Consider the following 27,890-nt stretch of genomic DNA (forward strand, 5'->3'; position numbering starts at 1 on the left):
TTTAGCTTACAACTGGTTGCTGTTGGACACGGAGCAGTCTCATTATGCTAGACTAATACAGCGATTGGTCTTCCTTATACGGCCCCAGGAAGAGCTGGATATATTTAGCTGCAAATGTAAAACTGGTTTCAAACTCCCCTCATACTGAGTGACTGTTCAAAGCTTCCCTATTTCATACTGTCTTTGTCGAGCAGATATTTAAGACCGAGAAGTCCTGACGCCATGTATGCACATGACAATATAGATTTTTGAGTAAGTGCGTTCAGTGTAGTATAGTTGCGCTACCTAACGAGAATAGAGATCCATGGCGCAGAGTTGTGTTTTTGCTTGTGGGCGTGGAAGCTGCTTCGGACCTTCACGCAACGCAACCCATCATATAACGTGTGACTATCGCTCGTGTGTAACAGTGCCAAGTAGAGTGTAATGTCATGTGTAATGTCATGCTGATAGAAAGATTGAAATGGTTGCTGGTTTGGAAAGTGCACACAGGTTGAGAAAATACGTATATTCATGAAGGTATGGGGTCACGAGTCCCAAGCTGGATCACCACGAGAGTAACTGACACAGTGTAAATCGCGATAAAGCCGATACGATATGCCGATTACAATAGTGGTGGAGGAAGAGTGCTATCAAGCCCACGTTTCTCAGACTCATGGAAACGCCCAATGGACCGTGTACAGGATCGCCAACGATAACAGAATTGTAGTGGAGAGTCAAAAACCAAGATCTGTTTCTTTGGAGGATACAATTGGCAAAGCTGCGGACAGTATCAACGCTTCTGTAAAGACACTGTGGTACGAGCTGATCCATAGCATGCCCGACCATGATGGACGTTATGCTGTGTTTGACTATGTGAAACTCCAGAAGGATGGTACATGGACCTCGGCATCATCTTTCGTGTTTTGGTAAGTTGGTCCTTTGGCAGACCGGTGCCTCATGTCAGATTAATGCTGCCATGTGATATATAAACGATATCGTTATCATACATTTGGCCGTTTAACTCCGAATATACCCTCATTTTATTCGTTGTCTAATTTCGCACTCTCCCTCCCAACCACTCCCCACCCCCAAATTTGACTGTCGTCTGTAAATAATCAAATCTGAACCTGAAGATCCAGTGTTGGACATGGGCATCGACCTACGGAATTGGGATACCATGACATGCATAAGCCAAGAAAACGGACCTGATCATTCAGTCTCGTTTACCACCGCTTACGACCCGGATCTTCACAGGTTCACATTTTCTTTGAATCTGGAAAAGGCAAATCAAACATATCATTGCTCTGACACTTTTAGTTTTGTTCACATCCAGCATGTCCAGAGAACAAGTAGTTACAGCTTTGGGGTTAAAGCCAAAAACAACAATGCAATACATGCAGTCCCTGTCAACAGTGGCATATATATCCATGGTAGAAAGACAGGTTCGTTATTACATAGACATGCAGTGTATATCTACATTATTGTCTTCATTAGTTAATGATACATTCAGCAGCACCTACTGATATGTACACATGTACACGTTTGCCAACAGTGATATAAACCTTGTCATCCTCATGATCATTCATCTCAGTTGTTGGTCAAAAAACGTACATCCATGTAATGTGATCGCACGAAATATTCCTACTCTCTCTCTTTGCGATTTGTTTACACAGAAACCATCTTCTGACTTTTGGTCTTTTTATGCTCATGCGAACATCATAATTTGAATATGGTATCTTTATATCTGGACCTGACCTCGTCGTGTTTGATAACACAAATGCAATTTATTTATATCACTGAATTAAATTTGCTGTCTCTTTTGTCACAAATTTAATAAATGGTAATAATACAATAAGTATTTATATGGCGCCTTTTCGAACATCTTTGCTCAGAGGCGTTCAGGCAAAGGCACTGTTAAATAAGTGAGGTTTCCAGACACGTTTGAATAGTTCAAGATCTTCGATGTTTTGAATGTTTGGTGGCAAGTTATTCCACAGACATGGTCCTGCTTTGGAAAAAGCTCAGTCACCGAGATTCTTTTCTCTCGTCAGTGGAATGTCTAGTACTCGCGAGTATCAAGATTCAGGACAAACAAAGCACATATCCGGACCTCGCTTGAAATGACACGCTTGCATCAAATGTACCAAGTTGTCCGACTCCCAAATGTTCTTGGTGCCTTAGGTTTGGTACCGCCCTTTCATTTTGAGACTACCCGGTATTGCTGCCAGGAACACAGCCCTTCTGATACCCTGGGTAATGCAGAATGCTGTGGTGTTGTGGAGTCTTTACATCTTCCGAAAAGTTCTCGTTGGGCTCGACTAGGCAGCGCCTCTTTTGAAAAATCCCATTTACTGTCTTGGCTGCGTGAAGAGGAATCAAGGGCCCTGAGCACATTATGAGCCCATCTAGTCAGAATGTGCCAGGATCACCCGCACCATGTTTACCGCATCACTGTGTTTTCCACAGTTCAGTATTACCCCGGTAAACCCAAGCTGCTAGAGGCGCTAGAAGGTTATAGTCACGTGACTTATCCCACCGGGTACCCATTTTCTCCTGGGTGAACAGGGGAAATTTTGAACAAACTCACTTGCCTAAGGTGAGACCACATGTATAACATGTGGTTCGTTGTGGACCAGGACTGAATCCTAGAAACTCTCAGGAGTCAAACTGTCAAACTCGGTCACCCATCAAAGGACTCTTCGAGCCCAAAGTTGCTTAACTTCAACTGATTAGTGTCCTGAGCTCTTGGAATAGGACCACACACCAAAATGACAAAACCTGCAGGGACGGTACTCGGAGGCGGTATTCACAAAGTAATATTAAATCAACCAGTGGAATAGCCATAATTGTATCAGAAATATGAAACCGTTATAATTGTGATATCTATTTTCAGGTTGCCGGAGGAAGCCAGTCCGGAAACGAAAAGTATATATACTGCTGGCAAGGATACACTGAAAACAGCCCTGGATATATCTTGACATCGTGCATGTTCGTGAGCCTTGACCTACTCCTTAATGGGTGACAATTTACCCCTTCTTCTCAAAAAGATGCATTTATTCATTCGTAGTATGGCGTTCTTTCTGGGGGCCTTTTTACGCACATTTTTCCACAGAACCGCTCACATCTAAATAACGTTTTAACTACAATTTACCTCTCTGGACTGAAGAGGTTTTATTTTTTTGAGAGAGAGAGAGAGAGAGAGAGAGAGAGAGAGAGAGAGAGAGAGAGAGAGAGAGAGAGAGAGAGAGAGAGAGAGAGAGAGAGAGAGAGAGAGAGAGAGAGAGAGAGAGAGAGAGAGAGAGATTCCGGGGGGTATACAGTGGCCATTTCCCTTGTCACTGAGGTAGATATGTGGGGAATCGAACCCAGGTCTTCGGCGTGACGAGCGAACGCTTTAACCTCTAGGCTACCCCACCGCCCCTGATACATGTATGTAACAACACTTACAGGTATGGAGAGAGAGAGGGGGGGGAGAGTGTGTGTGTGTGGGGGGAAAATAATGGACACTGTGCATTTATTCTTTGTTTTGGTGTATCAAGGGTTTAGTTAATATTCGCATCATCAAGACTAAAATAGAGACAGACAGAACTATAATGTTAACTCTTGAGGTCTTGTATGGACACTAGATTGTTCTTCAGCTTCAAATGCACAACAAACTATACAAAAAGTATAGAAGGCATTCGTAAGCCTTTGATAAACTTTACGTTTACGATAACAGGTAAGCTACGAATCCTTTTTGGATCGGGGCCCAGGCCGTTGATTCTTCCCGGTGGATGGTGTGAATTTGATATTTGATGAATAAATATCCTGTTTTAACAACTGAAAATATGTTCGTAATCAAGTGTTGCCAAACAAATTAAATTGAGTGTGTATGGTCAAATATCGTTATGTTTGACAGCCATTGTACATTTATTTTCATAAATATTATTCAATAAACTATTGTGCACATAATTGATTGTATCGTGAATGCTATTTTAGAACATGTTCGGCGTTTATACAATACGAATATTGATATTTAGACAAATATACAATACAATATTGATTAAGAGATTATTATTCCCTCACTGAAGAATGATATATCTATGTATGTTTTAATAAATGGGGTTACTCGGTGGTGAGTTATATAGTGTAGCGGTCAACATGTCTGCAGCAAGCAATATCGTTCCTCCATGCATGTGAGGACAGCCCAGTGGTTAAAGCGTTCGCCCGTCACGCCGAAGACCCGGGTTCGATTCCCCACATGGGTACAATGTGTGAAGCCCGTTTCTGGTGTCCCCGCCATAATATTGCTGAGATATTGCTAAAAGGGCGTAAAACCATACTCACTCACTCCTCCCTGCTTAAGCAAAGATCCTCACCATGGCACAGGACGACACACAACTAACTACCAACATACTATACCTCAAACCCAATGTTTTGTGGTGACTGTGGATTTATTCTGAAATCTCAATCGGGTAACTGTTTGATCTAGCTCAATGACAAATGGCCACTGCAACCTCGCGATGACTTTACCATGCACGTAGGGGCGGTGGGGTAGCCTAGTGGTTAAGCGTTCGTTCGTCACGCTTGAAGGCTCGAGTTCGATTCCCCACATGGGTACAATGTATGAAGCCTATTTCCGGTGTCCCCGCCGTGATATTGCTGGAATATTGCTAAAAGTGGAGTAAAACCAAACTCACTCACTCACCATCCCCGTAATATATACTATAGGTAACGTTGCTGCTTCTGGGGAATAAAACAGGGATTTACTGCTGTAGCAGGCTTAACACGGGCTTAGTTCATCCATATGGTACTTGTTGGTCCCTGCCTGGCGCTCGGCATTAATGGGTACAACAAGGTCTGGTCGGCTCGGAGTCAGTATAATGTGTCTGAGTGGGGTATTCATGCTTCACTGCGGCCTGGTATCTCAGTGGGCTAGCACTATAAAACCAGCTTAAGTCTGGGCTAGTACAAGCAGCCGCACATACACATACACACGCATGCACGTCGTCATATGAGCGAAATATTCTCCAGCGCGACGTAAAACCCAATTTCACATCACATCACATAGTTCATCCATAGTTACAATCAATCTTGAGTGCATTCAGCCTTGTTTTGGTCGATTCTCAGTCTTTGGCCCAAAACACTCAGATCAGCCTCATCTCAATTCCATTCCCAAGGAGCATCAAGTCGACCCCTTCAAAATTTCAGACCAGGGGCTGTTTCACGAAGCAACCTTCACTAAGGTTAACCTTAAGGTTATCTTAGTGACTTACGATCAACTTAGTGCTTTGTGAAAGGAGGCCCAGGATGATCTAATCCTAAATTGCAAGCACTCAAGAGTGCATTCAGCCTAGGCTTGGGCCAGTCCTACTGGTTTCCTACACACACAGTGCTATCAAAGTTCAAAGTCAAGTCTTTTTATTGTCTATAGGTCACAGGCCGTATACAACATATGTACAAACTTTACATACATTTACACATGTATACAATAACAAAGATTGAGTTTACAACACATATATATAACGACATAGTACACGAAGAAATCATACAAAAATATATATCTTACTAAATTGGCAGGTATTTTTATTCACTTAGTTCATATGCATGGTATACATATGTACATAATTTTCTTAGAAGTGTTTCGTTATTAGTAGTTAATAGGGATTTCAACTTATCCAACACCGCCTATGGCAAAATGTTTTCGAATATGTGCCTGTTGTGAAGGAAATCTCGATAATTGGTATTGTAAACATGGCAACTCTGTCCGATCGTATCAGGTACTAGACAATACATACCACTTGATATCTCTTAATGTAACACAAGAGGTCGTTTGCATTTCAGATGCAAGTGAAGCAGATATTAGCTTCAGAGACTTACTGCTCAGTATATGCTGCATTGCGCTTATACGAATTAAAAAAACACAAGTACTGTTTTGAGGTGAGGTGAAATTGGGTTTAACGTCGTGCTTGAGAATATTTCGCTCATATGACGACGTGCATGCGTGTGTATGTGTATGTGCGGCTGCTTGTACTAGCCCAGACTGAAGCTGGTTTTATAGTGCTAGCCCACTGAGATACCATGCCGCAGTGAAGCATGAATACCCCACTCAGACACATTATACTGACTCCGAGCCGACCAGTCCTTGTTGTACCCATTAATGCCGAGCGCCAGGCAGGGACAAACAAGTACCATATTTAAACGTCTTTTGGTATGACGCGGTCGGGGATCGAACCCGCGACCTTCGGCTCTCCGGGCGGACGCTCTAACCACTACACCATGGAGGCGGTCTACATGTTTTGAGGGATGAAAGGCATAGCAGTTATTGTTTGTTGGGCATAACCTTCCCTTTTATGCATGGGAGAAAGGAAAACGGAGAAAGTGCATACGATGCAAGACGTTTGGTTAACCCGATCCTAAACATGCAATCATAGAGAAAATATGTTGTGCAATTTTGTTATTCAGTTATGGGAAAACGTACATTTTACAAATCAATTAGGCAACAAAACACATCACTCAGTGACAACATAAAGACAACTTTAGGATAAAATTGGTTGGTTGCTTTGTTGTTTAACGCTGAACTCAGCAATATTCCAGCTATATGGCGGCGGTATGTAAATAATCGAGTCTGGACCAGACCATCCAGTGATCATCATCATGAGTATCGATCTACGCAATTTGGATACGATGACATGTATCAACCAAGTCAGCGAGCCTGACCACCCGATCCCGTTAATCGACCGTTAATTCTGAAACTTCGAAGCCATCTCCGAAACGAAAGCCCGAAGTTCAGCTGATCTTGGTGGCAAAGTAGAGCAGCAGTGTTTGGAACCAAAATAATGATAAAAATCAACTGAGAACTAGGAAAATATTATTTAAAACCCCAGTCTATTGAACATTACTATTTTATATAACTTGTATATATATAATTACTTGTAACAGTATAATTACATATACGCTAATATTTACCTCCAAAAGCATGTCATCTCTTTATTGTTTGTTAATTCACTGATAAAATGAAAAACATGCTGTCGTCCAATTCGTTCCACATATACAGTAACTGAGACAGTTTTTTTGGTATCCATTTTAAAACCGGATGGTGAAACCATCCACTCGTTCATAAAACTAGAAACCATGTATCCGAAACTAGACACTCGTTTATAACAGGAGAAACCAGTTTCAAAAACCAAAACCAGTTTCGCAATAATCGAACAGGCCCTAAGTGTCCTTGGCCTACACAGCATTCTTTTCCACAGCACAAGCTTCATAATAGGCTTCAAGTTAGTGAGTGAGTGTAGTTTTACGCCGCTTTTAGCAATACCAGAGCAATATCACGGCAGGGGACACCAGAAATGGGCTTCACACATTGTGTCCATGTAGGGAAACGAACCCGGGTCTTCGGCGTGACGAGCGAACGCCTTAACCACTAGGTTACCCCACCGTCCCGAATAGGCTTCGATGTATGGCTGATTGGTGTACATCTCATTTGAAGCGTTAACTGCATTTTTGTTGAATGATTTAGAAAATGGTAAAATGTAGCATATCATATTTGGGATTACACTTTCTCAGTAAAGTACAGATTCTAATTTTGGGGTTGAGATCCCATCCGGGATTCGAATCCACGCTCTCTGAGTTGCGCACCTAAATTGCCAGCACACAAAGATTTTAGGGTCACTGCATCCTTGGAGTCAATAGCTGCTGTGAAGCGATTTGTTTGCGGATGCATCTGTGCGTAACATGAGATTAAAATGTATCTGTAAGGAGGCCGGACGAACACTTTGACACAACGCATATACACAAACCAAAAGGCGCGGGTTAATTTAGTTCGTATAACTAAACAAGCAGACAAAACGAACGCTGGATGCCCATCAAATGGTGTTATTTGTTTATATCCCTGGTGGGTTAAGCTTGATTTTAAAAAAGGTATCCAAGCTGCGGATGATATGGTGATGGGAGATTGATTTGGATCCCATTAAGTTCTGTAGGGCGGTGGGGTAGCCTAGTGGTTAAAGTGTTGGCTCGTCACCACATGGATACAATGTGTAAAGCCCATTTCTGGTGTCCCCCGCCGTGATGTTGCTGGGATATTGCTAAAAGCGGCATAAAACCAAACTCAGTCAGTCAATCAGTCCTAGTTCTGTATGATGATACATAATCATGACATGTTATTGACCTATAATATTAAAACACAAACATTTGATCTATTAAGGACTTAAATAGAACCGACAAAACCCTTTTTCATAAGAAACATCCACCAAAGGCAGATTGTACAATTGTGCCTATATCATGAGCAGATATTTGTTTCAGCAGTATTACAGCTGTATGATATTGTTTGGTCTGAACCAGACAATCGAGTGATTGTCACATGCGATGCGATGACAAAGCATGAATAACTATAAAATAGTGATGATACCAGGTGTTCGCGAAAAGGTGAGCGTATCCTGCCCCGTCGGTGGCACCCGTCATAAACCTATGCTGAGTCTAGTCATTTGTTCACCTGAAATAATTCGGGAACTAATTCATCCTCATTTTTCCTTTGCTGTAATTAAAATTTCAATTAAGTAAATATGTATACACAATTATAAGCTTTAGTATACATACAATGCGTATACATGTTATTTCTACAACAATGAAAATCCGTTCGTATTCTCAAAACAGGCAACTAAATTTCATACAGTCTAACGATGAATACTCCCTTATTGCCATCCACGTTTGATGGTATGAACCGTCACTTGTTTTTTGTGCTTATCTTTATGGGTTTCAATGTAAGAATTCACTTCTAAATGGCGTTCAAAGACACTTTGTAAGTTTACTTATGCAGACGTTAAACACCATTATTAAATTATCCTGTCATAAAGTGCCTATGTAAAAATAACGTCCTTTGTTCTAAGGATTAACCAACAACACGTTGATTGATCGTTCATTGTTGTCTAAATATTAAGAAGCATTGACATCATGAAAATGTATACACAGGTCTGCTATCATGGATGACCAATGAGAATCTTCGTAAAAACTGAAAAAATAAGTTGAGAAACTATCACCAGTTATGATACCCCAAAACGTACTATACATAGGACACATGGCATTGTACACGTTTCTTTGTCAGATACAGGTGTATTGGATATAGTTCCTTTATGTTTATATCATTGGACATTCTTCGAACAGGTAACTGTTAGATATTACTGAGACAAATTTTGTTTTCATTCAATTGTTGGTATTGTCTGGTATACAAACTCCAGCGTGCAGCTGTATTACTGCTGACACAAATACATACTCGTGGTATTGTCAGAATTGTACAATCGACTCTGCTTTTAGCAGATATTTCTTATGGATGTGGAAAGGGTTTTGTCGCTACTATTGCAACATTTGACCTCACTTCATTTACGTCGTCGTTGGGAATTTCTTTGATGTGTTTTGTCTCCAGAAATTGTATTCTGGAGTATTTGTTCAAAATGTCAACAATGAACATGGTATAAAAGGAAGGGGAGCGATGTGACCATGGAGAATCGATTGGAGCGAAATGAGTGGAGTGCTCTGAGCTTACATGGAGGTGATCCATCTAGGTAGGCCCAAAACGCCTAAGAGTGATATCAGCAGACGTTTCCTTGACCTGGGCCTTCCCTGAAGCAAGGCCCTTCAGTCCGCTAGTCCAGTAACCACGCCATACGCCCGAACACACGCACGCACGCACGCACGCACACACACACAGAGAAAGAGAGAGAGAGAGACACACACAGACAGACACGTACGCGCACGCACGCACGCACACACACACGTACACGTACGCACGGACAGGCACGGACACGTACACGCACGCACACAGAGGCGCATTAGCTCTCCCGGGATATGTGAAATTTTAAGCCTTCGGCCACGACACCTACATGGTCCTGATGATATACCGCAGTGCTGGCATCTTGCCAACAATGGTGCAATACTATACCGACCCACTGCCTGGTGACATGAGGCGGAATATATTCAACACCTTACAGTGAATACCAACGTCGGTAATGCCCGTCAACTGCAACAACTCCAACCTAGATCAGATTAGCATAAAGAAATAGTTTGCAAACTGCCATTCGGATAAGCAACATGAACTTAGAAACGGATTGGGGATTCGAATCTCCAAATCCCAATCCCGAATCCGTTTCTAACTTCATGTTGCCATTCGGATAAGGGATCGGATGCAATAGGCTACTGGTGTAACAGCCCCTGCCAAGACGGTCCATCCGATAGTGGCATTGGTATTGCCGTCAGTGGTATTGGGCACTAAACGACATTTGAATCAGAGTGAGTGAGTGAGTTCAGCAATAGTCCAGCTATATGGCGGCGGTCTGTAAATACTCGAGTCTGGACCCGACAATCGAGTGATCAACAGCATGAGCATCGATCTGCGTTATTTACATTGGCACATGGTGTTGGTATGGATGACGTAATGAGTCAGAGAGTGAGTTTAGTTTTACGCCGCTTTTAGCAATATTCCAGCAATATCATGGCGCGGGACACCAGAAATCTGCTTCACATATTGCACCCATGTGGGGAATCGAACTTGGCTCTCCGGCGTGATTAGCAAACGCTTTAACCACTAGGCCACCCACCGCCCCAAAGGATTTTCTAGACTTTGTATACAGCACTGATGAAATGACATCTATCTTGATTACTATGTAATCGTATTTACGTAAAGTTTGTCGTTATTGATTCATTATCCTCATTACTGCTGACGAACTGAAAACAATTTTGAGGCGAGCAGTCTCCATGGTACAAACATCTTCTAACTTGCTCATGAGGTTTGCTTGGCTGTCCCTAGGCTAGCAGTTGTCCTCTCTGTGCTTCCAATGTATTCTTAAACATTGGTCTGACATTGTTTCTATGTCCGCTCAAGGTTTATATTGAGAGAGAAATTGTTTAGTGTATTCTCACCCAACACATTTACAGATATACAGAATGCTGCCTTAGTAAAATGCATTGGCCACCATAAAAGGTTATGAGAGAATTTTAAAACATAGTAGGCCATATTAAAATATAATATAAAAGATACACTTTTACCCCATAAGTAAAATGTTTTGTTTCAATCTTTCAAATTCTTTCATCCGGTTAATATAAAGATATCAAAACCATTCACACTTCAACAGTGAGTGAGTGAGTGAGTTATTAGTTATTAGTCAGCGTCACACAGGCCCTATTTCAGCCATATTGTGACGAGAACAATCTAATTGATATCAAAATTAAGATCAATAAAGTTAGAACATAAAAATCCTATCATCGAAGGACAGTAAAAATACTAGAGTATCACAGATGTATAGTAAACTAGTACACTATCGTAAAATTAAATATTTTTCGTGTTTAATTAATTCCAGTTCATCATCCCACAGGGAGGCTGCTGACTTTTTGGTTGACCATTGTAACCGGACAGTCTTTTGATGTATTCTGCAGCGTTTGGATAAATAACTGACAATAAAGGTTACTGTTGTAGATCAGTATTGGCCAACTGGGAGATATATTCATATTGCTCTAATAACACATGCTCAAACTGGTGCACGGTGTCCTTCACTTCTCCCAGATGTTTCCATCTTCCTTTTCCGTATTACAGTCAGATTCACAATGGTTGGAGCGATTCTTTGTACCTATCCCAGCGTTGGAGAAATATGAAAGAGAGAGGATGAGGCAATCATATAATCAACAACACTAGATCCATTATGTGTAAAACATGCGAATTCACCACTTTTACCTTTAAATATTCTGTCATTTAATGTGTGAATACCAAAGGTCCTACACAAATCAACAAGGCGTTTACCTCCGGTAACGCTGTCCCATAAAATCTTATATATACTGAGTCAAAAAAGAAACTTCACAAAATGTAATTTGAAAAATAATGAATATTTTTTTTCTCTGATGATACATCTATGTATCCGAAATGGGATCCCTATCTTTCGACTCTAGAAAAACGTTAGCAAAACCCACTCAAACCCATCCATTCGTCGTGCAAATGACGTTAGTGCCAAATCAGGTTTTGCACGTGCAGTCGATCACGTGATCTTCGCATCGAAGTTTTCTTCATATGCACGTGTTTGCACTGGCCTCAAGAATTGAAAAAACACTTTTAAACCACAGTTCTAACGGTACTTGAAATGCCACGATTGTCAGATGTGCAACGTGAACGTGCCGTTGGCATGTTGCAAGCGGGAAGATCAGTTATTGACGTCGCAAGAGCAATGGGATGCAGCCGTCGTACTGTGTATGACTTGCGAGGTCGTCTACAACAAACTGGCACCACTTCTGATCGCCCAAGGTCGGGTCGTCCACGTGTGACGTCACGAGCAGAAGACCGTCAAATCGTCCTACGTCACCTACGTGACAGATTTCTGCCGGCTACACGAACCAGGGCTGAGATGTTTAGAGGTCGACTGTCCTCACAGACCATTCGAAATCGGTTGCGGGCTGCCAATCTCCATTCTCGACGTCCATATCGTGGGCCAATATTGACGCCGTTTCATCAACGTCAACGTAAGCTGTGGGCCCAACGTCACCTCCGATGGACCCAGAGAGACTGGAATCGAGTCGTCTTTAGCGATGAATCCAGGTTTACCCTCAGATTCGCGGACGGCAGGCATAGAGTCTGGAGACGACGTCGTGAACGGTATGCCCAATGTTGTGTACAGGAAGTCGACAGATTCGGGGGCGGAAGTTGCATGGTGTGGGGTGCTTTCTGTGGGAACAACCGTTCCCGACTTCTGGTCATCCGTGGAAACCTCACAGCTGCTGCTTACCGCGACCACGTGCTCACCCCTGAACTCGTTCCTTTCATGGCGGCTCATGGCCCAGGTCTACAGTTCCAGCATGAAAATGCTTGGCCGCATACCGCGATGTTGACACGAAATTTCCTTCAAAACGCTGGAATCAACGTCATGGACTGGCCATCGAGGTCCCCTGACCTTTATCCAATAGAGCACGTTTGGGATGCACTTGGGAGAAGGCTTTTTGGTCTTAGGAACCAACCTCAGAATTTGCAGGAACTTGGCGCTGCCTTGCAAGAGCAATGGCGCAGAATCCCCAACCACGTGTTCACAAGCATCAGGCAGTCGATGAGGAGACGGTGTTTGGCAGTGGTGAATGCGCGGGGCGGCCATACACGATATTGAACTGAGAAATTTCGCATTTCTATTCTTGTGACTTGACATTCTGTATACCCATGTTTTGGAACGGCGGTGTAGCCTAATGGAACTGATTATGGCACTGTCAATGAAATACTAACAATTTAACCATCTTACCATCTCTTGTTCTTTTATAGTGCCCTGAAGAAAGAATGTGAAGTTTCTTTTTTTGACTCAGTATATATAAGACACCACAGTAAAAAAAGATTTCATCTTTGTTGATCAGTCAATACTATCAATTGCGCATGAGGGTGGCGCAGCAGAGGTAACAAACCAGTCATGAATTCTGGGATATCATCCGGGTACTCACGGGAGAAAAACAATAACAAAAGCAACAACCAGTCCGCGGAAATTGCTCTGGATCAGTGGCCCTTTAGGTATTACATGGATCATCCCTGTAGACCCTCTTCTCTCACAGTCGGTCTTTTTCATATTCCCTCCACTATATATTAGCATGGAGCGACCCCGACCCCAAACTTAGCTCTGCTAGAAGAGATTGTTAAAACCGAGACACTGCCATGGGTCAACCATCCAGTGACTGCGAGGAAACTGAAGTCTTGATCTGGAAACTTGGGTGCAGATTGAGTAAGTTCTGTTTTCGGTACTGCTGTTGTTATTGATTATGTATGTTCAGGATACGTGGTTTTATAGCAGTTTGTCTATAATGTTAGATTATATATATTTATAGATCAACGTCACCGGACCAAGATATTTTCTTTGTAAAGGGAATATTTTGTCGTGCTTTCATTATTCACGAAGGGGTAATTTGCCGATGTTGCTGTACATCATTTACTCTCAACGAAGCATGTTCAGTGTCCCTTTATTGTGTAATATTATAAACAATTACTAAGTCACCCAAATGGTGATAGTTAGGCCGTAAATACCCCGACAATTAATTTATTGTGTAATATTATAAACAATTGGCCGTAAATACCCCGACAATTAATTTATTGTGTAATATTATAAACAATTGGCCGTAAATACCCCGACAATTAATTTATTGTGTAATATTATAAACAATTGGCCGTAAATACCCCGACAATTCATTTATTGTGTAATATTATAAACAATTGGCCGTAAATACCCCGACAATTCATTTATTGTGTAATATTATAAACAATTGGCCGTAAATACCCCGACAATTAATTTATTGTGTAATATTATAAACAATTGGCCGTAAATACCCCGACAATTAATTTATTGCCTATCTGGGTATTTCTGTAGAGCGGCAGGTTTAGCTGTTTCTGGTCAATATATATATTTACCTCCTATCAATGTAGCTGAAACAATTTTGGAATGTACTGGCTTAAAATATGCATGAATACCTCAAACTAGTTCAAGTAAGAGTTGTTAAGTCTATATTATGTAACCGGTTTTATCAACACTTGAACGAATTCAAATCAAAATTTTCTAAAAGCCACTATTATAATGTAACATATGATATATTTGGGATTACACTTTCTTAGTAAAGTACACCCCCCCGGATGGGACTCAACCCAAAAAAGTACTAGAATTTGTACTTTACTAAGAAAGTGTAATCCCAAATATAACATATGTTACATTTGACCACTTTCTAAAATGGCATTGTGTATTTCACACTATTATAATATGTTTAAGTTATCTCCATACCTTGAAAGTTATTAATTACACTTCCGGGGCGGTGGGGTAGCCTAGTGGTTAAAGCGTTGGCTCGTCACGCCGAAAACCCGGGTTCGAATCCCCACATGGGTACAATGTGTGAAGCCCATTTCTGGTGTCCCCCGCCGTGATGTTGCTGGAATATTGCTAAAATCGGCGTAAAACCAAACTCAGTCAGTCAGTATTACACTTTCCATTAAATTACGTATTTGGCTTACCTGTATGAGAACTTGTAACCATAAACTCCCAATAGAAACAGATAGATGGTATAATGTTGTTAAAGAAGAATGAGTATGCAAATTATGTAAAAATACAATAGGAGATGAATTTCAATTATTTAAGACATGTAAGAAATTCATTCCTACCAAACTATTATTGTAATTATCCATCATTAGATAAATTTATACCCCTCATGTCTTGTACGCATAAAGCACTACTGTTAAAAATAAGCAACTATGTGAAAACCGGACTACGTATGCTCCCATAAACAAACATGTACATTTGTACTTTTCTCTATGTCATTATTGTGATCTTCATGAAAATAAACCATTCATCCAATGGTCATTTGCGTTGTTCTGCGAGTGAGTGAGTTTGGGGGTTTACGTCGCTTTTAGCAATATTCCAGCAGTATCACGGGCCGGACACCAGAAATGGGCTTCACACATTGTACCTATGTATAGGGAATCGAGCCCTGGCCTTCAGCGTGACGAGCGGACGCTTTAACCATTAGACGAAACGGTGTCCTCCCATTTGTGAGAACTCCCAGTTGTGAGACACATTAATTAATGGTTCAGTGCACACAGGTGGTGCTTCCCCATCCCTACGATGAAAGTGGGAACAGCCCTGTTGGTGAAGAGTACCCGCAGGAGGCATAGTTCATTAATGAGTTAATTAACACAGAAGACATTGTTCGTTGAAGAGCATTTATTGTTTTCAATAGATACTGAAATACTTAAAAAGATTATCGTGAACTGGTGATATATTCTACTTGTTGAAGGCCTGCCATAATGGTTACCTACACAAAGTGTTTATTTTTTAAAGCCATTTACCTGAGTAGGTTAATTACTTTATCTTTTAGAGTTCCATTAAGTTACCTCCACAAGATTCAGTTAAATAGCTAATCCATAATTAGCTGGGGTTAATCCATTCTATCAGATAGGGGAGTAAGGTGTGTTTTCTTTGCTAATTACCTACTCCACTGTCTCACAACTGGGAGTCTCACAACTGGGAGTTCTCACAAATGGGAGTAGACCCCTCTGCTTGATCAACTAATTCGGGTAATTAGACTAATCACTAAAGCAGAGAGGCGTTGGTTTCGTCGGTCTACTCCCATTTGTGAGAACTCCCAGTTGTGAGACTCCCAGTTGTGAAACCAACGCCTCTCTGCTTTAGTGATTAGTCTAATTACCCGAATTAGTTGATCAAGCAGAGGTGTGTTTTGAGGTTTCGCCGGGGGCACTTTTCTTGATTGATTGTCCACGTCACTTTGACTTTGCATTTCTAGTTATTTTCCGTGAGCATAATGGTCCCGAATTTGTCCCGAATTCGATTCGATTCGATTCTTTATTCAGTAAAGACTTGGGCTATATGCCCCTCGTCATCATTTTACACTTTATACATGATAGAATGTGGTTATCCATTGAAATATACATATTTTTTTACATTACAAAAGGAGGCTGGACAAAACATTTCGGTACTTATATGCATAACTTTATGTATTTACATAATTTTGCAATACTATCTTTAGATGGGTTTGTTAATAATTCCAAAAATTTCAACATACTTGGTTTCTTCCAAAAATAAGGTTTAATCAGCTGTTTTCGATGTACAGTATGTTTTGGGCAAATTAAAACGAAATGGTATTCATCTTCAATAACATTTACATTATTTTCTTTAGAGTAGATACAATATCTTTTCTCCCTATCAATATTTTCATTACGCCCAGTTTCAATTTTTAATTAATGACACGAAATTCGTAACATATAGTTAAATACCTAACAGTTTTGGATGTAAAGCATCTAAGTATCATTCATATCCAAATTCACATTTAATATAATGTCTAGCCATAATTTACTACTTGAAATAATGTCATGGTGCCATTTTTTAATAAAAACGTCACTTTGACTTTGCATTTCTAGTTATTTTGCACGAGCTTAATGGTAAAGGTAGTTGTCACCGCGACATTGGGTCATTTTAACCCGGAAAACCACGGGTTGGGTCATATTTATCTCTAAGGTAACATGACATTGTCAAGTGGGTTAGACTGTTATAGTGCTAATGCAGCCAACATTTATATAATACAATTGGTAATTCTGGGACCTAAAGAACAAAATCAGATTCATTTGATATCCAACATGAATATATCTGCCTATCCATCAGTCCATCAAACAACCAACTATCCATTTGGGGCCCCATTCTTCCACCAGCTACCCATCTTAATCCTTGCTTCAATCCAGGGGCGGTGGGTCAGGGGCGGTGGATTAGCTTCACTCACTCTCTCACTCACTCACTCACTCTCTCAGTCACTCACTCACTTACTCACTCACTCACGCACGCACGCACGCACTCACTCGCAGTGTCGTTAAATGTTGTACAGCAACTCAATTGTGTAGTGTCATTGTACATATAATGCAGTAATTTGTATTAAATTGTTACCTTAGTTGATTGTACACAGTTGTATAATATTTATTTGTTGTTGCTTTCACTTCTAGTTCTGTTGGGATTTCTAAGGGTACCTCATTGTTTCAATTTTTACTCCGACACCTAGCGATTGCACCCGTGAAGATCTTGGTTAGAATGGTCCTCAGTAACCCATGGTTGTCGTAAGAGCCGACTAACGGGATCAGGTGGTTGACTATTGTCATTGTATCCTAATTACTTAGATCGATGCTAATGATGTTGATCACTGGATTGTCTGGTTCAGACTCGAATATTTACAGACCGCCGCCATATAGCTGGAATATTGTTGCGTGTGGTGTTAAACAACAAACAAACAATAAAGATTCCAGACCGGACAATTTCATCATGAGAATTCACATGATCAAGACCGCCTCCGTGGTGTAGTGGTTAGAGCGTTCGCCCGGAGAGCGGAAGGTCGCTGGTTCGATCCCAGACCGCGTCATACCAAAAGACGTTAAAATATGGTACTTGTTGGTCCCTGCCTGGCGCTCGGCATTAATGGGTACAAGGACTGGTCGGCTCGGAGTCAGTATACTGTGTCTGAGTGGGGTATTCATGCTTCACTGCGGCATGGTATCTCAGTGGGCTAGCACGATAAAACCAGCTTAAGTCTGGGCTAAGCAGCCACACACACATACACACGCATGCGCGTCGTCATATGAGCGAAATATTCTCAAGCACGATGTTAAACTCAAATTCACCTCACCTCACCTCACATGATCAAAAGCTTATGATGACATGCATCAGCCAAGCCACCAAGTCTGAACCCCCGCATTGCCGAGTGCGCGTTACACAACAACGAACCAATACATATTCAGAGTTCATATCCATTTACAGCAGATGAAGGCAATCGTTGTTGTCTGACACCGCGCCTAGTCAGCCTTAACCGTCCACCGTGCTCTACTAAACACGCCACTGTGAGCCAAATCGATGTCCTTGGCCTAATAGAAGATGACAAGAGATAGACTTTATTCATGCACCGGATTGAAGCTATAGAGCGTGACTGTTGTCAAGACAACGCTGACAGTTAATTGAGTGCAGTATCGTGACTGTGCAACATGGAGACTTGAATCAATGTCCTTACGGTATTATGTTATGAGTTGGACAATAAGGTTGGGGAGAGGGTCACAGACGCAATCGCTCATTGGCCCATTGGATCATCACACGACAGCATATGCCATTTTGACCCGGAATACCGGGTGGAAGTTCAATGTTTCCAGTTGCATGCATGGTTAAGCCCATGCTCGGTGTAACACTTTGCAGAACCCCGAGCTACAACGACTACGCCATTGTTCAGGGGTTGGCTCGGTTTTAAGCCTTGTCTGGATGATAAATCATGAAAAGCAGCGATTTGATAAATCAGTGTGAGATATATACTGTTTAAAAAAGTCGGGGAACCTGAACTTTCAATTTGGATGGGAAGTATAGGCGTTAACAAACTTTCCAAAGACAGACACCTTATGAACGCACCACCATTTCTCTTTATCAGCACCCATTATGACTACTCCCAGTTTGACTACCCGTCCAATACACAACCTGTTCTAGTCGAGTGGTTTTTAATTACTAGCTCTCTCCCCTCCATCAGGTAGACTGTCCACCAACACTTATAAACAATTATAGCTGGTTCATACAATATTTATACAGCAACATGTAATTACATAGGTCATTGTTGTGGAAGAGTTCAAGTATACACATATACATGTACTGAGTTACACGATATATACTCATGCCAATAATGGTTGTCACCCCCTCCCCACCCCAACCCCACACACACCTCACACACTTCCACCCACACCCCTCTCCAATAAAAAATTGAAGGGGGTGACAACCATTATTGGCATGAGTATATCATAAAAACTACATAGTAAGTGAATTAAGAAGTTATTGTGCTGTATAATATTTTTAACTATGGGTAGCACAAGAGACACAGACTTTGTAAACAATGTGATGGGTCCGCCATGGACAGCTCAATGAAACTCTGGTACTTTAATATGTTTTAAGCATAATTTTATTTCGTCAAAGCAGAAGCCTGGATAGGCGAACAAGCCTAGTGGCTTATATAAACGCCGCTCCAGTACATTGTTCCAATAACTGGAACAAAAGAATAATATACTGAGTCAAAATAACAGACAAATGTTTAAATAATAAATATGTCAATATGGTGTTGGTTATGCCGAACAACGAAATGAGCTGCCGCAGAAAATCAAGTTATATAAAACTTGTCTTACATTGAATATATAATTATGTAGAGGTGATAATCACTGGAAGCGGTTACCTTCAGAAATGAACTGGTGTAATGAGTTAAGAATGTCGCTATTAGTTGGGGTTATTCAATGCACTGTTACCGTACAAAGTAGTTTTAACATCGTATCCTTGAATATAAAAATACACACTTGTTCTGAAATTATGTTAGTTCCGACATGTAAAAAGGTAGTGAATAACGTCTTCGTTATAATAACCACATGAACACTTAGATGTGTCCGATATATGTCGATTATATCTGTCTGCGTTTAGGTCACTACAGCCGAGTGGGATGATTTGACAAAATCTAGTCCCAAAATTTAAATCAAAGTAATTGCGAGTTTCTGTTCGGTTTATCATGGTTTTAATTTGATTCAGGGAAATAGCGTTAACAGCACCATCGGGCAATAAATTCCACGACATAATCGCGCTCGGTAAAAATGACTGAGAATACGTTTGCGTTCTACAGTTAATATTTTGAATGGAAGTTGGAACAATCAACCTGTACTATAAGTTTACAAAGTTTTAATCCAAATATAAAAACAAAACAATGAATGATCACAAGATCCCCGATTCACTTGGCTTCTAATCATTATAGGTAGGCCCTGGGAGTCTCCCTGATAGATTTATTTCAAAGAGTAGGCACACTGAGAGTAATCAGCTATACAGGTACACTACATTATTAAGTGGAGGGGTGCTCCATTGTATGTTTATATTCATGGGTAGTCAAACTGGGAGTAGTCATACTGGGAGTAGTCATACTGGGAGTAGTCATACTGGGAGTAGTCATACTGGGAGTAGTCATACTGGGAGTAGTCATACTGGGAAGTAGTCATACTGGGAGTAGTATATACTGTGTAGTCATACTGGGAGTAGTCATACATACTGGGAGTAGTCATACTGGGAGTAGTCATACTGGGAGTAGTCATAACTGGGAGTAGTCATACTGGGAGTAGTCATACTGGGAGTAGTCATACTGGGAGTAGTCATACTGGGAGTAGTCATACTGGGAGTAGTCATACTGGGAGTAGTCAGTGAGTGAGTTAGTGAGTTTAGTTTTACGCCGCACTCAGCAAGATTCCAGCTATATGGCGGCGAGTCTGTAAATAATCGAGTCTGGACCAGACAATCCAGTGATCAACAGCATTAGCATCGATCTGCGCAATTGGGAACCGATGACGTGGTGTCAACCAGGTCAGCGAGCCTGACCACCCGATCCCGTTAGTCGCCTCTTACAAGCATAGTCTCGGTTAAAATAATCGAGTTTGTGATCAACAGCATTAGCATCGGGTTGGGAACCGATGACAAGTCAACCTCATTCTGACCCCGCCGATCTTCACGGGTCTATTAACCTTAAGTTTTACATATCGGTGGTTAAATAAAGCATAAATTGATACAGCATGAATTGATACAGGTTGACGGGATTGATAATTTTGGTGGAAAATGCAAAACAAAGTGAAACTCGTCTTCAATATGAGAATTACAATTGATACACTTTCTTTCATTTACTTTTACATTTTATATCTACCACACTCAATTGATAAATTATGGGCGGAAAAGCAAGTATAAGTATTTTCTACAAATTAGTGGAATAGATTTTGTTAAATAATATTGCAGAGTACAACAATCTATGATATGCTTATAGATAATACATTTCCTTGAACTAGATATCTGTCCAACTATACATTGAAAAGCTTGATCGTCAATTCTTTGTTTGATTACAGGTAGAAAATTTGGGTAAAATTCTTGTTTGTACCATATTTCAGCAAAACCAATAGTATCCAGTTGATTTAATATGATAAGCCCAATGTAATAACTGAACAAAAACCATTCCCTCTACTGGTGAAGGCCGTATGGGATTAGTTAAACAAACAAAGCCAGTCTTCCTTAAGTGGCATTTAGAAGCTGGTATGATGAAGTGGAACACTTTTTATGGATAGACATCTTCTTTGTTGCAGTAGTTGCGACGTTTCGGTGTAGATCCTAACACCGTTATCAAGCAAATGATACTCAACATTTGCACAAGGAGAAATATAGTATGACCAGAAATTATTGAGAATTTTAGGAATATGTTTAATTGGATTTCTAGTATAAACAACCTTGACCAGCTATCAAGTGCTTGGTTTCATTCAAGAGAGACAACTCCGTTAATCCTTTTCATTAGTTTGTGAAGAGTTATCCCCCTTTGTTTACTTGCTAGCAGACGACATTTTCAGTGATCCTCAGTATGGATGATTTAGAGAAGAGGAAGTTGATTTTAGAGTATTATAACAAGGACATCAGATCAGCTAAAGTGATTTCAAGTAGAACAGGCATCCCTTTGTCCACTGTTTATCATGTTTTGAAAAATATTGCAAATGGATATGGCATTGAGCACCAGGGAGGCGCAGGTAGGCCCAGAAAATTGACTGTCGGTGACAGGAGGCGGCTTGGTATTCTTGTTTCTAAAAACAAACGAAGGAGTTTAGAAAACTTAAGGCTGGATATGATTGATAGAGGAACTGTGGCTGTCTGTAAGGAGACAATTAGAACTGAGCTGCATGCAATGGGTTGGCAGAAAAGTCGAGGAATTCCATCACCGATCATGAAACCTGAACAAAGGAGCGAAGGTTGAACTGGTGCTTACAGCATAGAAATTTTAACTGGGACAATGTGATTTTCTCAGATGAAAGTTCTGTGTGGCTGTTTCCTAATACACTGAAATTCTGGACCAAACAAACTGAAAAACCTTTGTATCAGCGCCCAAAGTACAGTCCGAAATTTAACGTGTGGGGTGGCATATCTGTGTTAGGGGCAACGCCCCTCTGTGTATTTGAAGGGAATATGAACAGTGAGCGGTACACAGATATTCTCGAGGGACATTTACTTCCATCTGCTCACGTGTTCTATGGAAATGTTTTGGATTTTCCAGCAGGACAACGACCCAAAACATCGTTCAAAGCATTCACAGGCCTGGTTTCGGACCCAAAATATGACATTATTAGATTGGCCAAGCTATAGCCCTGACCTAAATCCAATAGAAAATGTTTGGGGACTTATGAAGGAAAGTGTCAATAAGAAAAATCTGACAAATATTGCTGAAATGAAAGAAGAGGTGGTCCGATATTGGGACAGCATGGACCACGACTTTCTAACTTCTTTGATCAGTAGTATGCCCCGCCGCATTGAAGCCTGCATTGCTGCCCATGGTGACTTGACAAAATACTAACTGTTCACCTGTCTTTGAATCTGGAGTTATGTTCTGCTAATATTCACATTTAATACGTGAGTAATGAGTGAAAAAAAGAAAAGAAATTACAATCTTTAAATTCTCAATAATTTCTGGTTGTACTGTATATACATGTCTCTGCCTTTGAATGTTTATAATTATTTTGAAGAACCTCACGCGACGGTAGTTCTACGTCAGCACATATTCAAATGTTCAACTGTGACTGAAAAATACCATGACATGCATTCGAGCCTGCAGCCTTGAACAGAGGCGTGTTCAACAGAACGAATACTCGTTTAGCGAGTACACGCGAACGGCTGCTGAACGGGGAATTGGCTGGCTAGTACTTTTCAAGATGGCGTCGAAAGAGGAAATGCACACAGTCTTTTTCGCTACCAGAAAATTTCAATTTGTTACGATTCATTTTAAAATCGGGAGGTATACTTAAATTAGGCCTACACCAGTCAGTGAATTTCAATTGAATTTGAGTTTCAAATAAAACTGCGACAAGTCCTGTTTAAAGGCTTTTGGCAGAGACATAACGGTTTGCTATTAATATTCCTTGGCTACAGTTCCTGGACGTAAGTATTCGTGATTCAGATTGGACGTAATTTTCATATGCTTGCATGCTCAGTTGGTGTATGTACTTTAGGATGGATCTTTGTCAAATACTGTACCAGTGTGAGGAATCATTTTAGCGCGAACATAAAGAGTCCAGGAAATTAATGTTGAACGGACAGTCATCCTGTAAAGATTGAAATTTGCCAAAACCAGAGATGAGTTTCATATTTTTCTTTAATATTTCAAACTCATCCTGCAAAAAGAACTAAATGACAATTATTGACGCAACCAATTATTTTGCAAGATCTGTCGGACAATAAACCAATCACGAAACTTTTGTGTATTTTAAACACTTCTGCGAGCACCACTGTCCACCGACTAATATATATCCTATAAGCAGTACTGGACGGCAAATATTACGAAAACCTTTCACAACCTAAAACCTCACCAGTAAGGCATCTCCTGTGGGCGCTGGGCAGTGGTGTTCCAATGATCGATTATAATCGAAAATTGATTGGTTACCCTTTCCAGACGCGTCAATCGATTGCAAAATTGTAATAATTTTTACGAAAACAGTAATCAGTACCCAACTCAGACCACAAGACAACTGGCAGTTACCGATAGTGATAACTTCTATCCGCATTATTCACAGAAATTACAATCATATTGCGTCTACTCACGCCCCCAAATGAAGTGTAGTTGACAGAAAATGGATACATACATATATTTTGTTTTGCTAAATGTCATATTTATTGGAGCTTGCGATCACAACAAACTGACACGTGTATTTCACCTCATTCCATGCGCATACAACTTCCGCTTACCATGTTCATGAGGGTACGCTTTTCGCTCCAACCGTGATAGCACCAATTTTTGTTTTCCTTTGTTTTGGTTCTTTTGTTTTCGTTTTTTTAATTACTAATAACGGTACGTGGTATTTTACATTTCATCAGGGTAATACAGATAACATAACGCATGTTACAGTTGATGAACTATCGATGCCGTTATTAATAACTTGAGAAGAAAAAAGATTAAAAAATAAAAAAATAAAGAGGATGGGTAAAGAGAGAAGTAAGGGAAAGTGAGAGGTAAAGGGAAAGAGAGGTAAGGGAAAATGAGAGGTAAGGGAAAGAGAGAGGTAAGGGAAAGAGAGAGGAAGGAAGGAAAGTGAGAGGTAAGGGAAAGGTGAGAGGTAAGGGAAAGAGAGGTAAGGAAAGTGAGGTAGGGGAAAGTGAGAGGTAAGGGAAAGTGAGAGGTAAGGGGAAAGTGAGGGGTAAGGGAAAGTGAGAGGTAAGGGAAAAGAGGGTGGGGAGAGGTAAGGGAAAGTGAGAGGAAAGGGAAAGAGAGAGGTAAGGAAAAGAGAGAGGTAAGGAGAAGTAAGGGAGAGGTAAGGGAGGAAAAGAGAGAGGTAAGGGAAAGTGAGAGGTAAGGGAAAGAGAGGGGTAAGGGAAAGTGAGGGAGAGGTAAGGGAAAGTGAGAGGTAAGGAAAAGAGAGAGGTAAGGGAAAAAGAGAGGGTAAGGGAAAGGAGAGAGGTAAGGGAAAAGAGAGGGTAAGGGAAAGAGAGAGGTAAGGGAAAGAGAGAGGTAAGGGAAAGAGAGAGAGGTAAAGGGAAAGAGAGGTAAGGAAAAGAGGAAGGGAGAGAGTAAGGGAAAGAGAGAGGTAAGGGAAAGTGAGAGGTAAGGGAAAGTGAGAGGTAAGGGAAAGAGAGAGGTAAGGGAAAGAGAGAGGTAAGGGAAAGAGAGAGGTAAGGGAAAGTGAGAGGTAAGGGAAAGAGAGAGGTAAGGGAAAGTGAGAGGTAAGGGAAAGTGAGAGGTAAGGGAAAGAGAGAGGTAAGGGAAAGAGAGAGGTAAGGGAAAGTGAGAGGTAAGGGTGCAGAAGAGAGAAACTCACCATGCTAATCTAAAGTTTAGTCGACTTGAAAGAGACATAACCATTTTGTTATTAAGTCAGAGTGGTGTTCCCCGAAAATATATTTTTCCAAATGGTAGACTTGTTTTTTATGAGGTAGAAGAGTTGATCAAAATTTAAATCTGCGGAGGTATATCTTACTTTATTAATATATTCCTTGGTGATAATGAAAATATGATTACTAATACACCTGCTTCAGGGTCCCTCAGTAGAAACTTAGTAATATCCATTTGACGCAAGAGCCAGTCTTGGAATTGTACTGGGAGATTAGATGTTTAGTTTTCTCACATAAAAAGAATAAGTGCTCAAGAGTTTCTGTTTGTCGGCCACACAAAGTACAAAGATTATCGTGATTAATACCTATTTTACATAGAAATGACTTTGTTGAAACTATTCGGTGCATCAATTTAAACTGGAAGTTCCTAGCCTTATGTTCTATAGTAGTAGTATTTATCATTGAAAAACAGTCAGTGAGATAATTCTCTGATAGAATAGTATTAAGCTTGGATTCCCATCTATGTTGAAGATTATCTAATGATATTCCATGATTGTCACACAGCTGTGAATAAACAAATTTACAATCAGCCGAGTTACATAAATTACACTTGTTTAAGAATAGTACAGCTTCTTGTAACTAATTCATCAACAATAGGTGTAGCCTTAAGAAGATTAAGGCATTGTTTAGGTACGTATTTCAAAAATCTAAAGTAGAGAAGGTATGTTTTCATGGAGATTAAAATCTTATTGTAGTATTTCAAAAGGTTTAAAATCACCTGTAATTGATATGATGTCCCGCATATTTTCATTCCTTTTCTATACCACGAGACAAACAAGCCTCTGTCACCAAATGGTACAAAGTTCAAAATTGGTAGACAAATAAAGTCTCCGATGTTTTCAATATGGTTTCTATTAATACAAGAGTAACATACTAAGGCATCTTTCCAAAAGTAATTTTTAATGTTTTGGGAGTATAATAGTAATTTTTCACGTTGAAAGTTAAATGGATCAATGTCCCCAAAAGGCGATAATGATTCAAATGCTATGTGCTGCCATAATCCTTTTTGCTGTGAATAGTCTTTTGATCCATTTGATCTTCAGATAGTTGCAGAAAGATATGATATCTATCATTTTCAGACCCCATTTATTAACATATTCCTTTTTGATTGCACCAATTTTAACATTATTCTCAACAATCACAAACTGATTACCGCCTCGTCATCCATTTTCTGTCAACTGAACTTCATTTCAAGGCGCATTTTAGTCATGTAGTGTTTTTATTACATCTGACAAGATCTGGTGTTTGTTGAATGGTTGGTAATTGATGCTGTTGATGGTAAATAATAAACCGTAAAAGAATAAAAAAATATTTTCTTTTGGTACCTCTACATGTTCAACCATCTGTCTCTGAACTGTACTTGCTTACCTTCAGGAGTCTGAGACAATAACAAACACATGGCCTTGTGTAATATATTTATTATTTAGAGGGTATTCTTGTGATTTAATTTAACCGATCATTAATCGATGATTGATCGGTTGGGCCAATCCGATTGTAACTGATGATCGATTATGAAATTACAATCAATTCCCACCACTAGCGCTGGGTAGCAGCATAATGGTGAACATCTTGGAATTATCTTCCATTTGTAGCCGGATTTGTTCAAGATTTACAACGCGGGACGCCATCTTGGCTCGCCAGGCGTGACTGCTCTAAAGTGGTCACGCATGTATCAGCAGGTACGCGAGACCTCGTTTTCGTTCAGCAGCGGATATTCGCGAATACTCACAGGTATTCGTTCTGTTGAACACGCCTCTGGTGATCAATGGGTGTTGTCTAATATCTAAGTGACGTCAATTGTGCATGCATCACGTGGTCCATCTCTTGTCCGCTTATTCTCGAATTCGTTTCATACTGCGCCTACGGTATCGTTTCACTATACGTCAACTCGATGTTTATCTATGCTATTCTCTGACTTTTACCGTTAATCCGTATTTCACACCACCCCTTTGATGAACGACCAAAAATACATTCATACCATCATTAACTGGCCCTGGCAGCTAGCGTTCCACAATTCTCCATGACCCAAGCTGATCAGAAGTTCAGGACATCCTTGCATAACCAGATGTTGTGACGTTCATTATAAGCTGTACTAAGTAAGCAACGTGCGTGACATCCCGAGCTCACACCAACTTACCTCCCCATGAGTTACAAGAAGACAATCATCCTCACGGAAGTCAATAAATACAAAGTTATCCTTTTAGACAGACAGACATTTTATTTCAGTAATGTAGGCCATTGACCCATAATACCACATAGTGCATATATAAAGACTGACTGACTGAGGTTCTACGCCGCTTTTAGCAATATTCCAGTAACATCACGGCGGGGACACCAGAAATGGGCTTCACACATTGTACCCATGTGGGATTCGAACCCGGGTTTTCGGCGTGACGAGCCAACGCTTTAACCACTAGGCTACCCCACCGCCCCGCATATATAAAGAATACATACATGCTGGATATAGGATAACGATTGGAATACAGGGTCAAT

At 40.6% G+C, this 27,890-nt stretch overlaps 1 protein-coding gene across 1 annotated transcript; it reads left to right on the plus strand.

Annotated features, from left to right (window-relative positions):
* Window positions 1-115: 115 nt before the first annotated feature.
* LOC124258463 (cofilin-1-A-like) lies at window positions 116-3,131 on the plus strand. Its single transcript, XM_046692563.1, has 2 exons — window positions 116-905; window positions 2,873-3,131. Exons 1-2 carry the CDS (start codon window positions 595-597, stop codon window positions 2,955-2,957), a joined length of 396 nt encoding a protein of 131 aa, XP_046548519.1. The 5' UTR covers window positions 116-594; the 3' UTR covers window positions 2,958-3,131.
* Window positions 3,132-27,890: the final 24,759 nt, after the last annotated feature.

Source organism: Haliotis rubra, unplaced genomic scaffold (assembly GCF_003918875.1).
Source record: "Haliotis rubra isolate DU_JTF1 unplaced genomic scaffold, ASM391887v1 Scf694, whole genome shotgun sequence".
Classification (NCBI taxonomy): Eukaryota; Metazoa; Mollusca; class Gastropoda; order Lepetellida; family Haliotidae; genus Haliotis; species Haliotis rubra.

What these genes read in the sequence shown, in the direction of transcription:
- LOC124258463 (XM_046692563.1), top strand. Translation starts at nt 595, where the DNA reads ATGCCGATTACAATAGTGGTGGAGGAAGAGTGCTATCAAGCCCACGTT. An exon ending in GCATCATCTTTCGTGTTTTG is followed by an intron (nt 906 to 2,872) that starts GTAAGTTGGTCC and finishes ATCTATTTTCAG; the next exon opens with GTTGCCGGAGGAAGCCAGTC.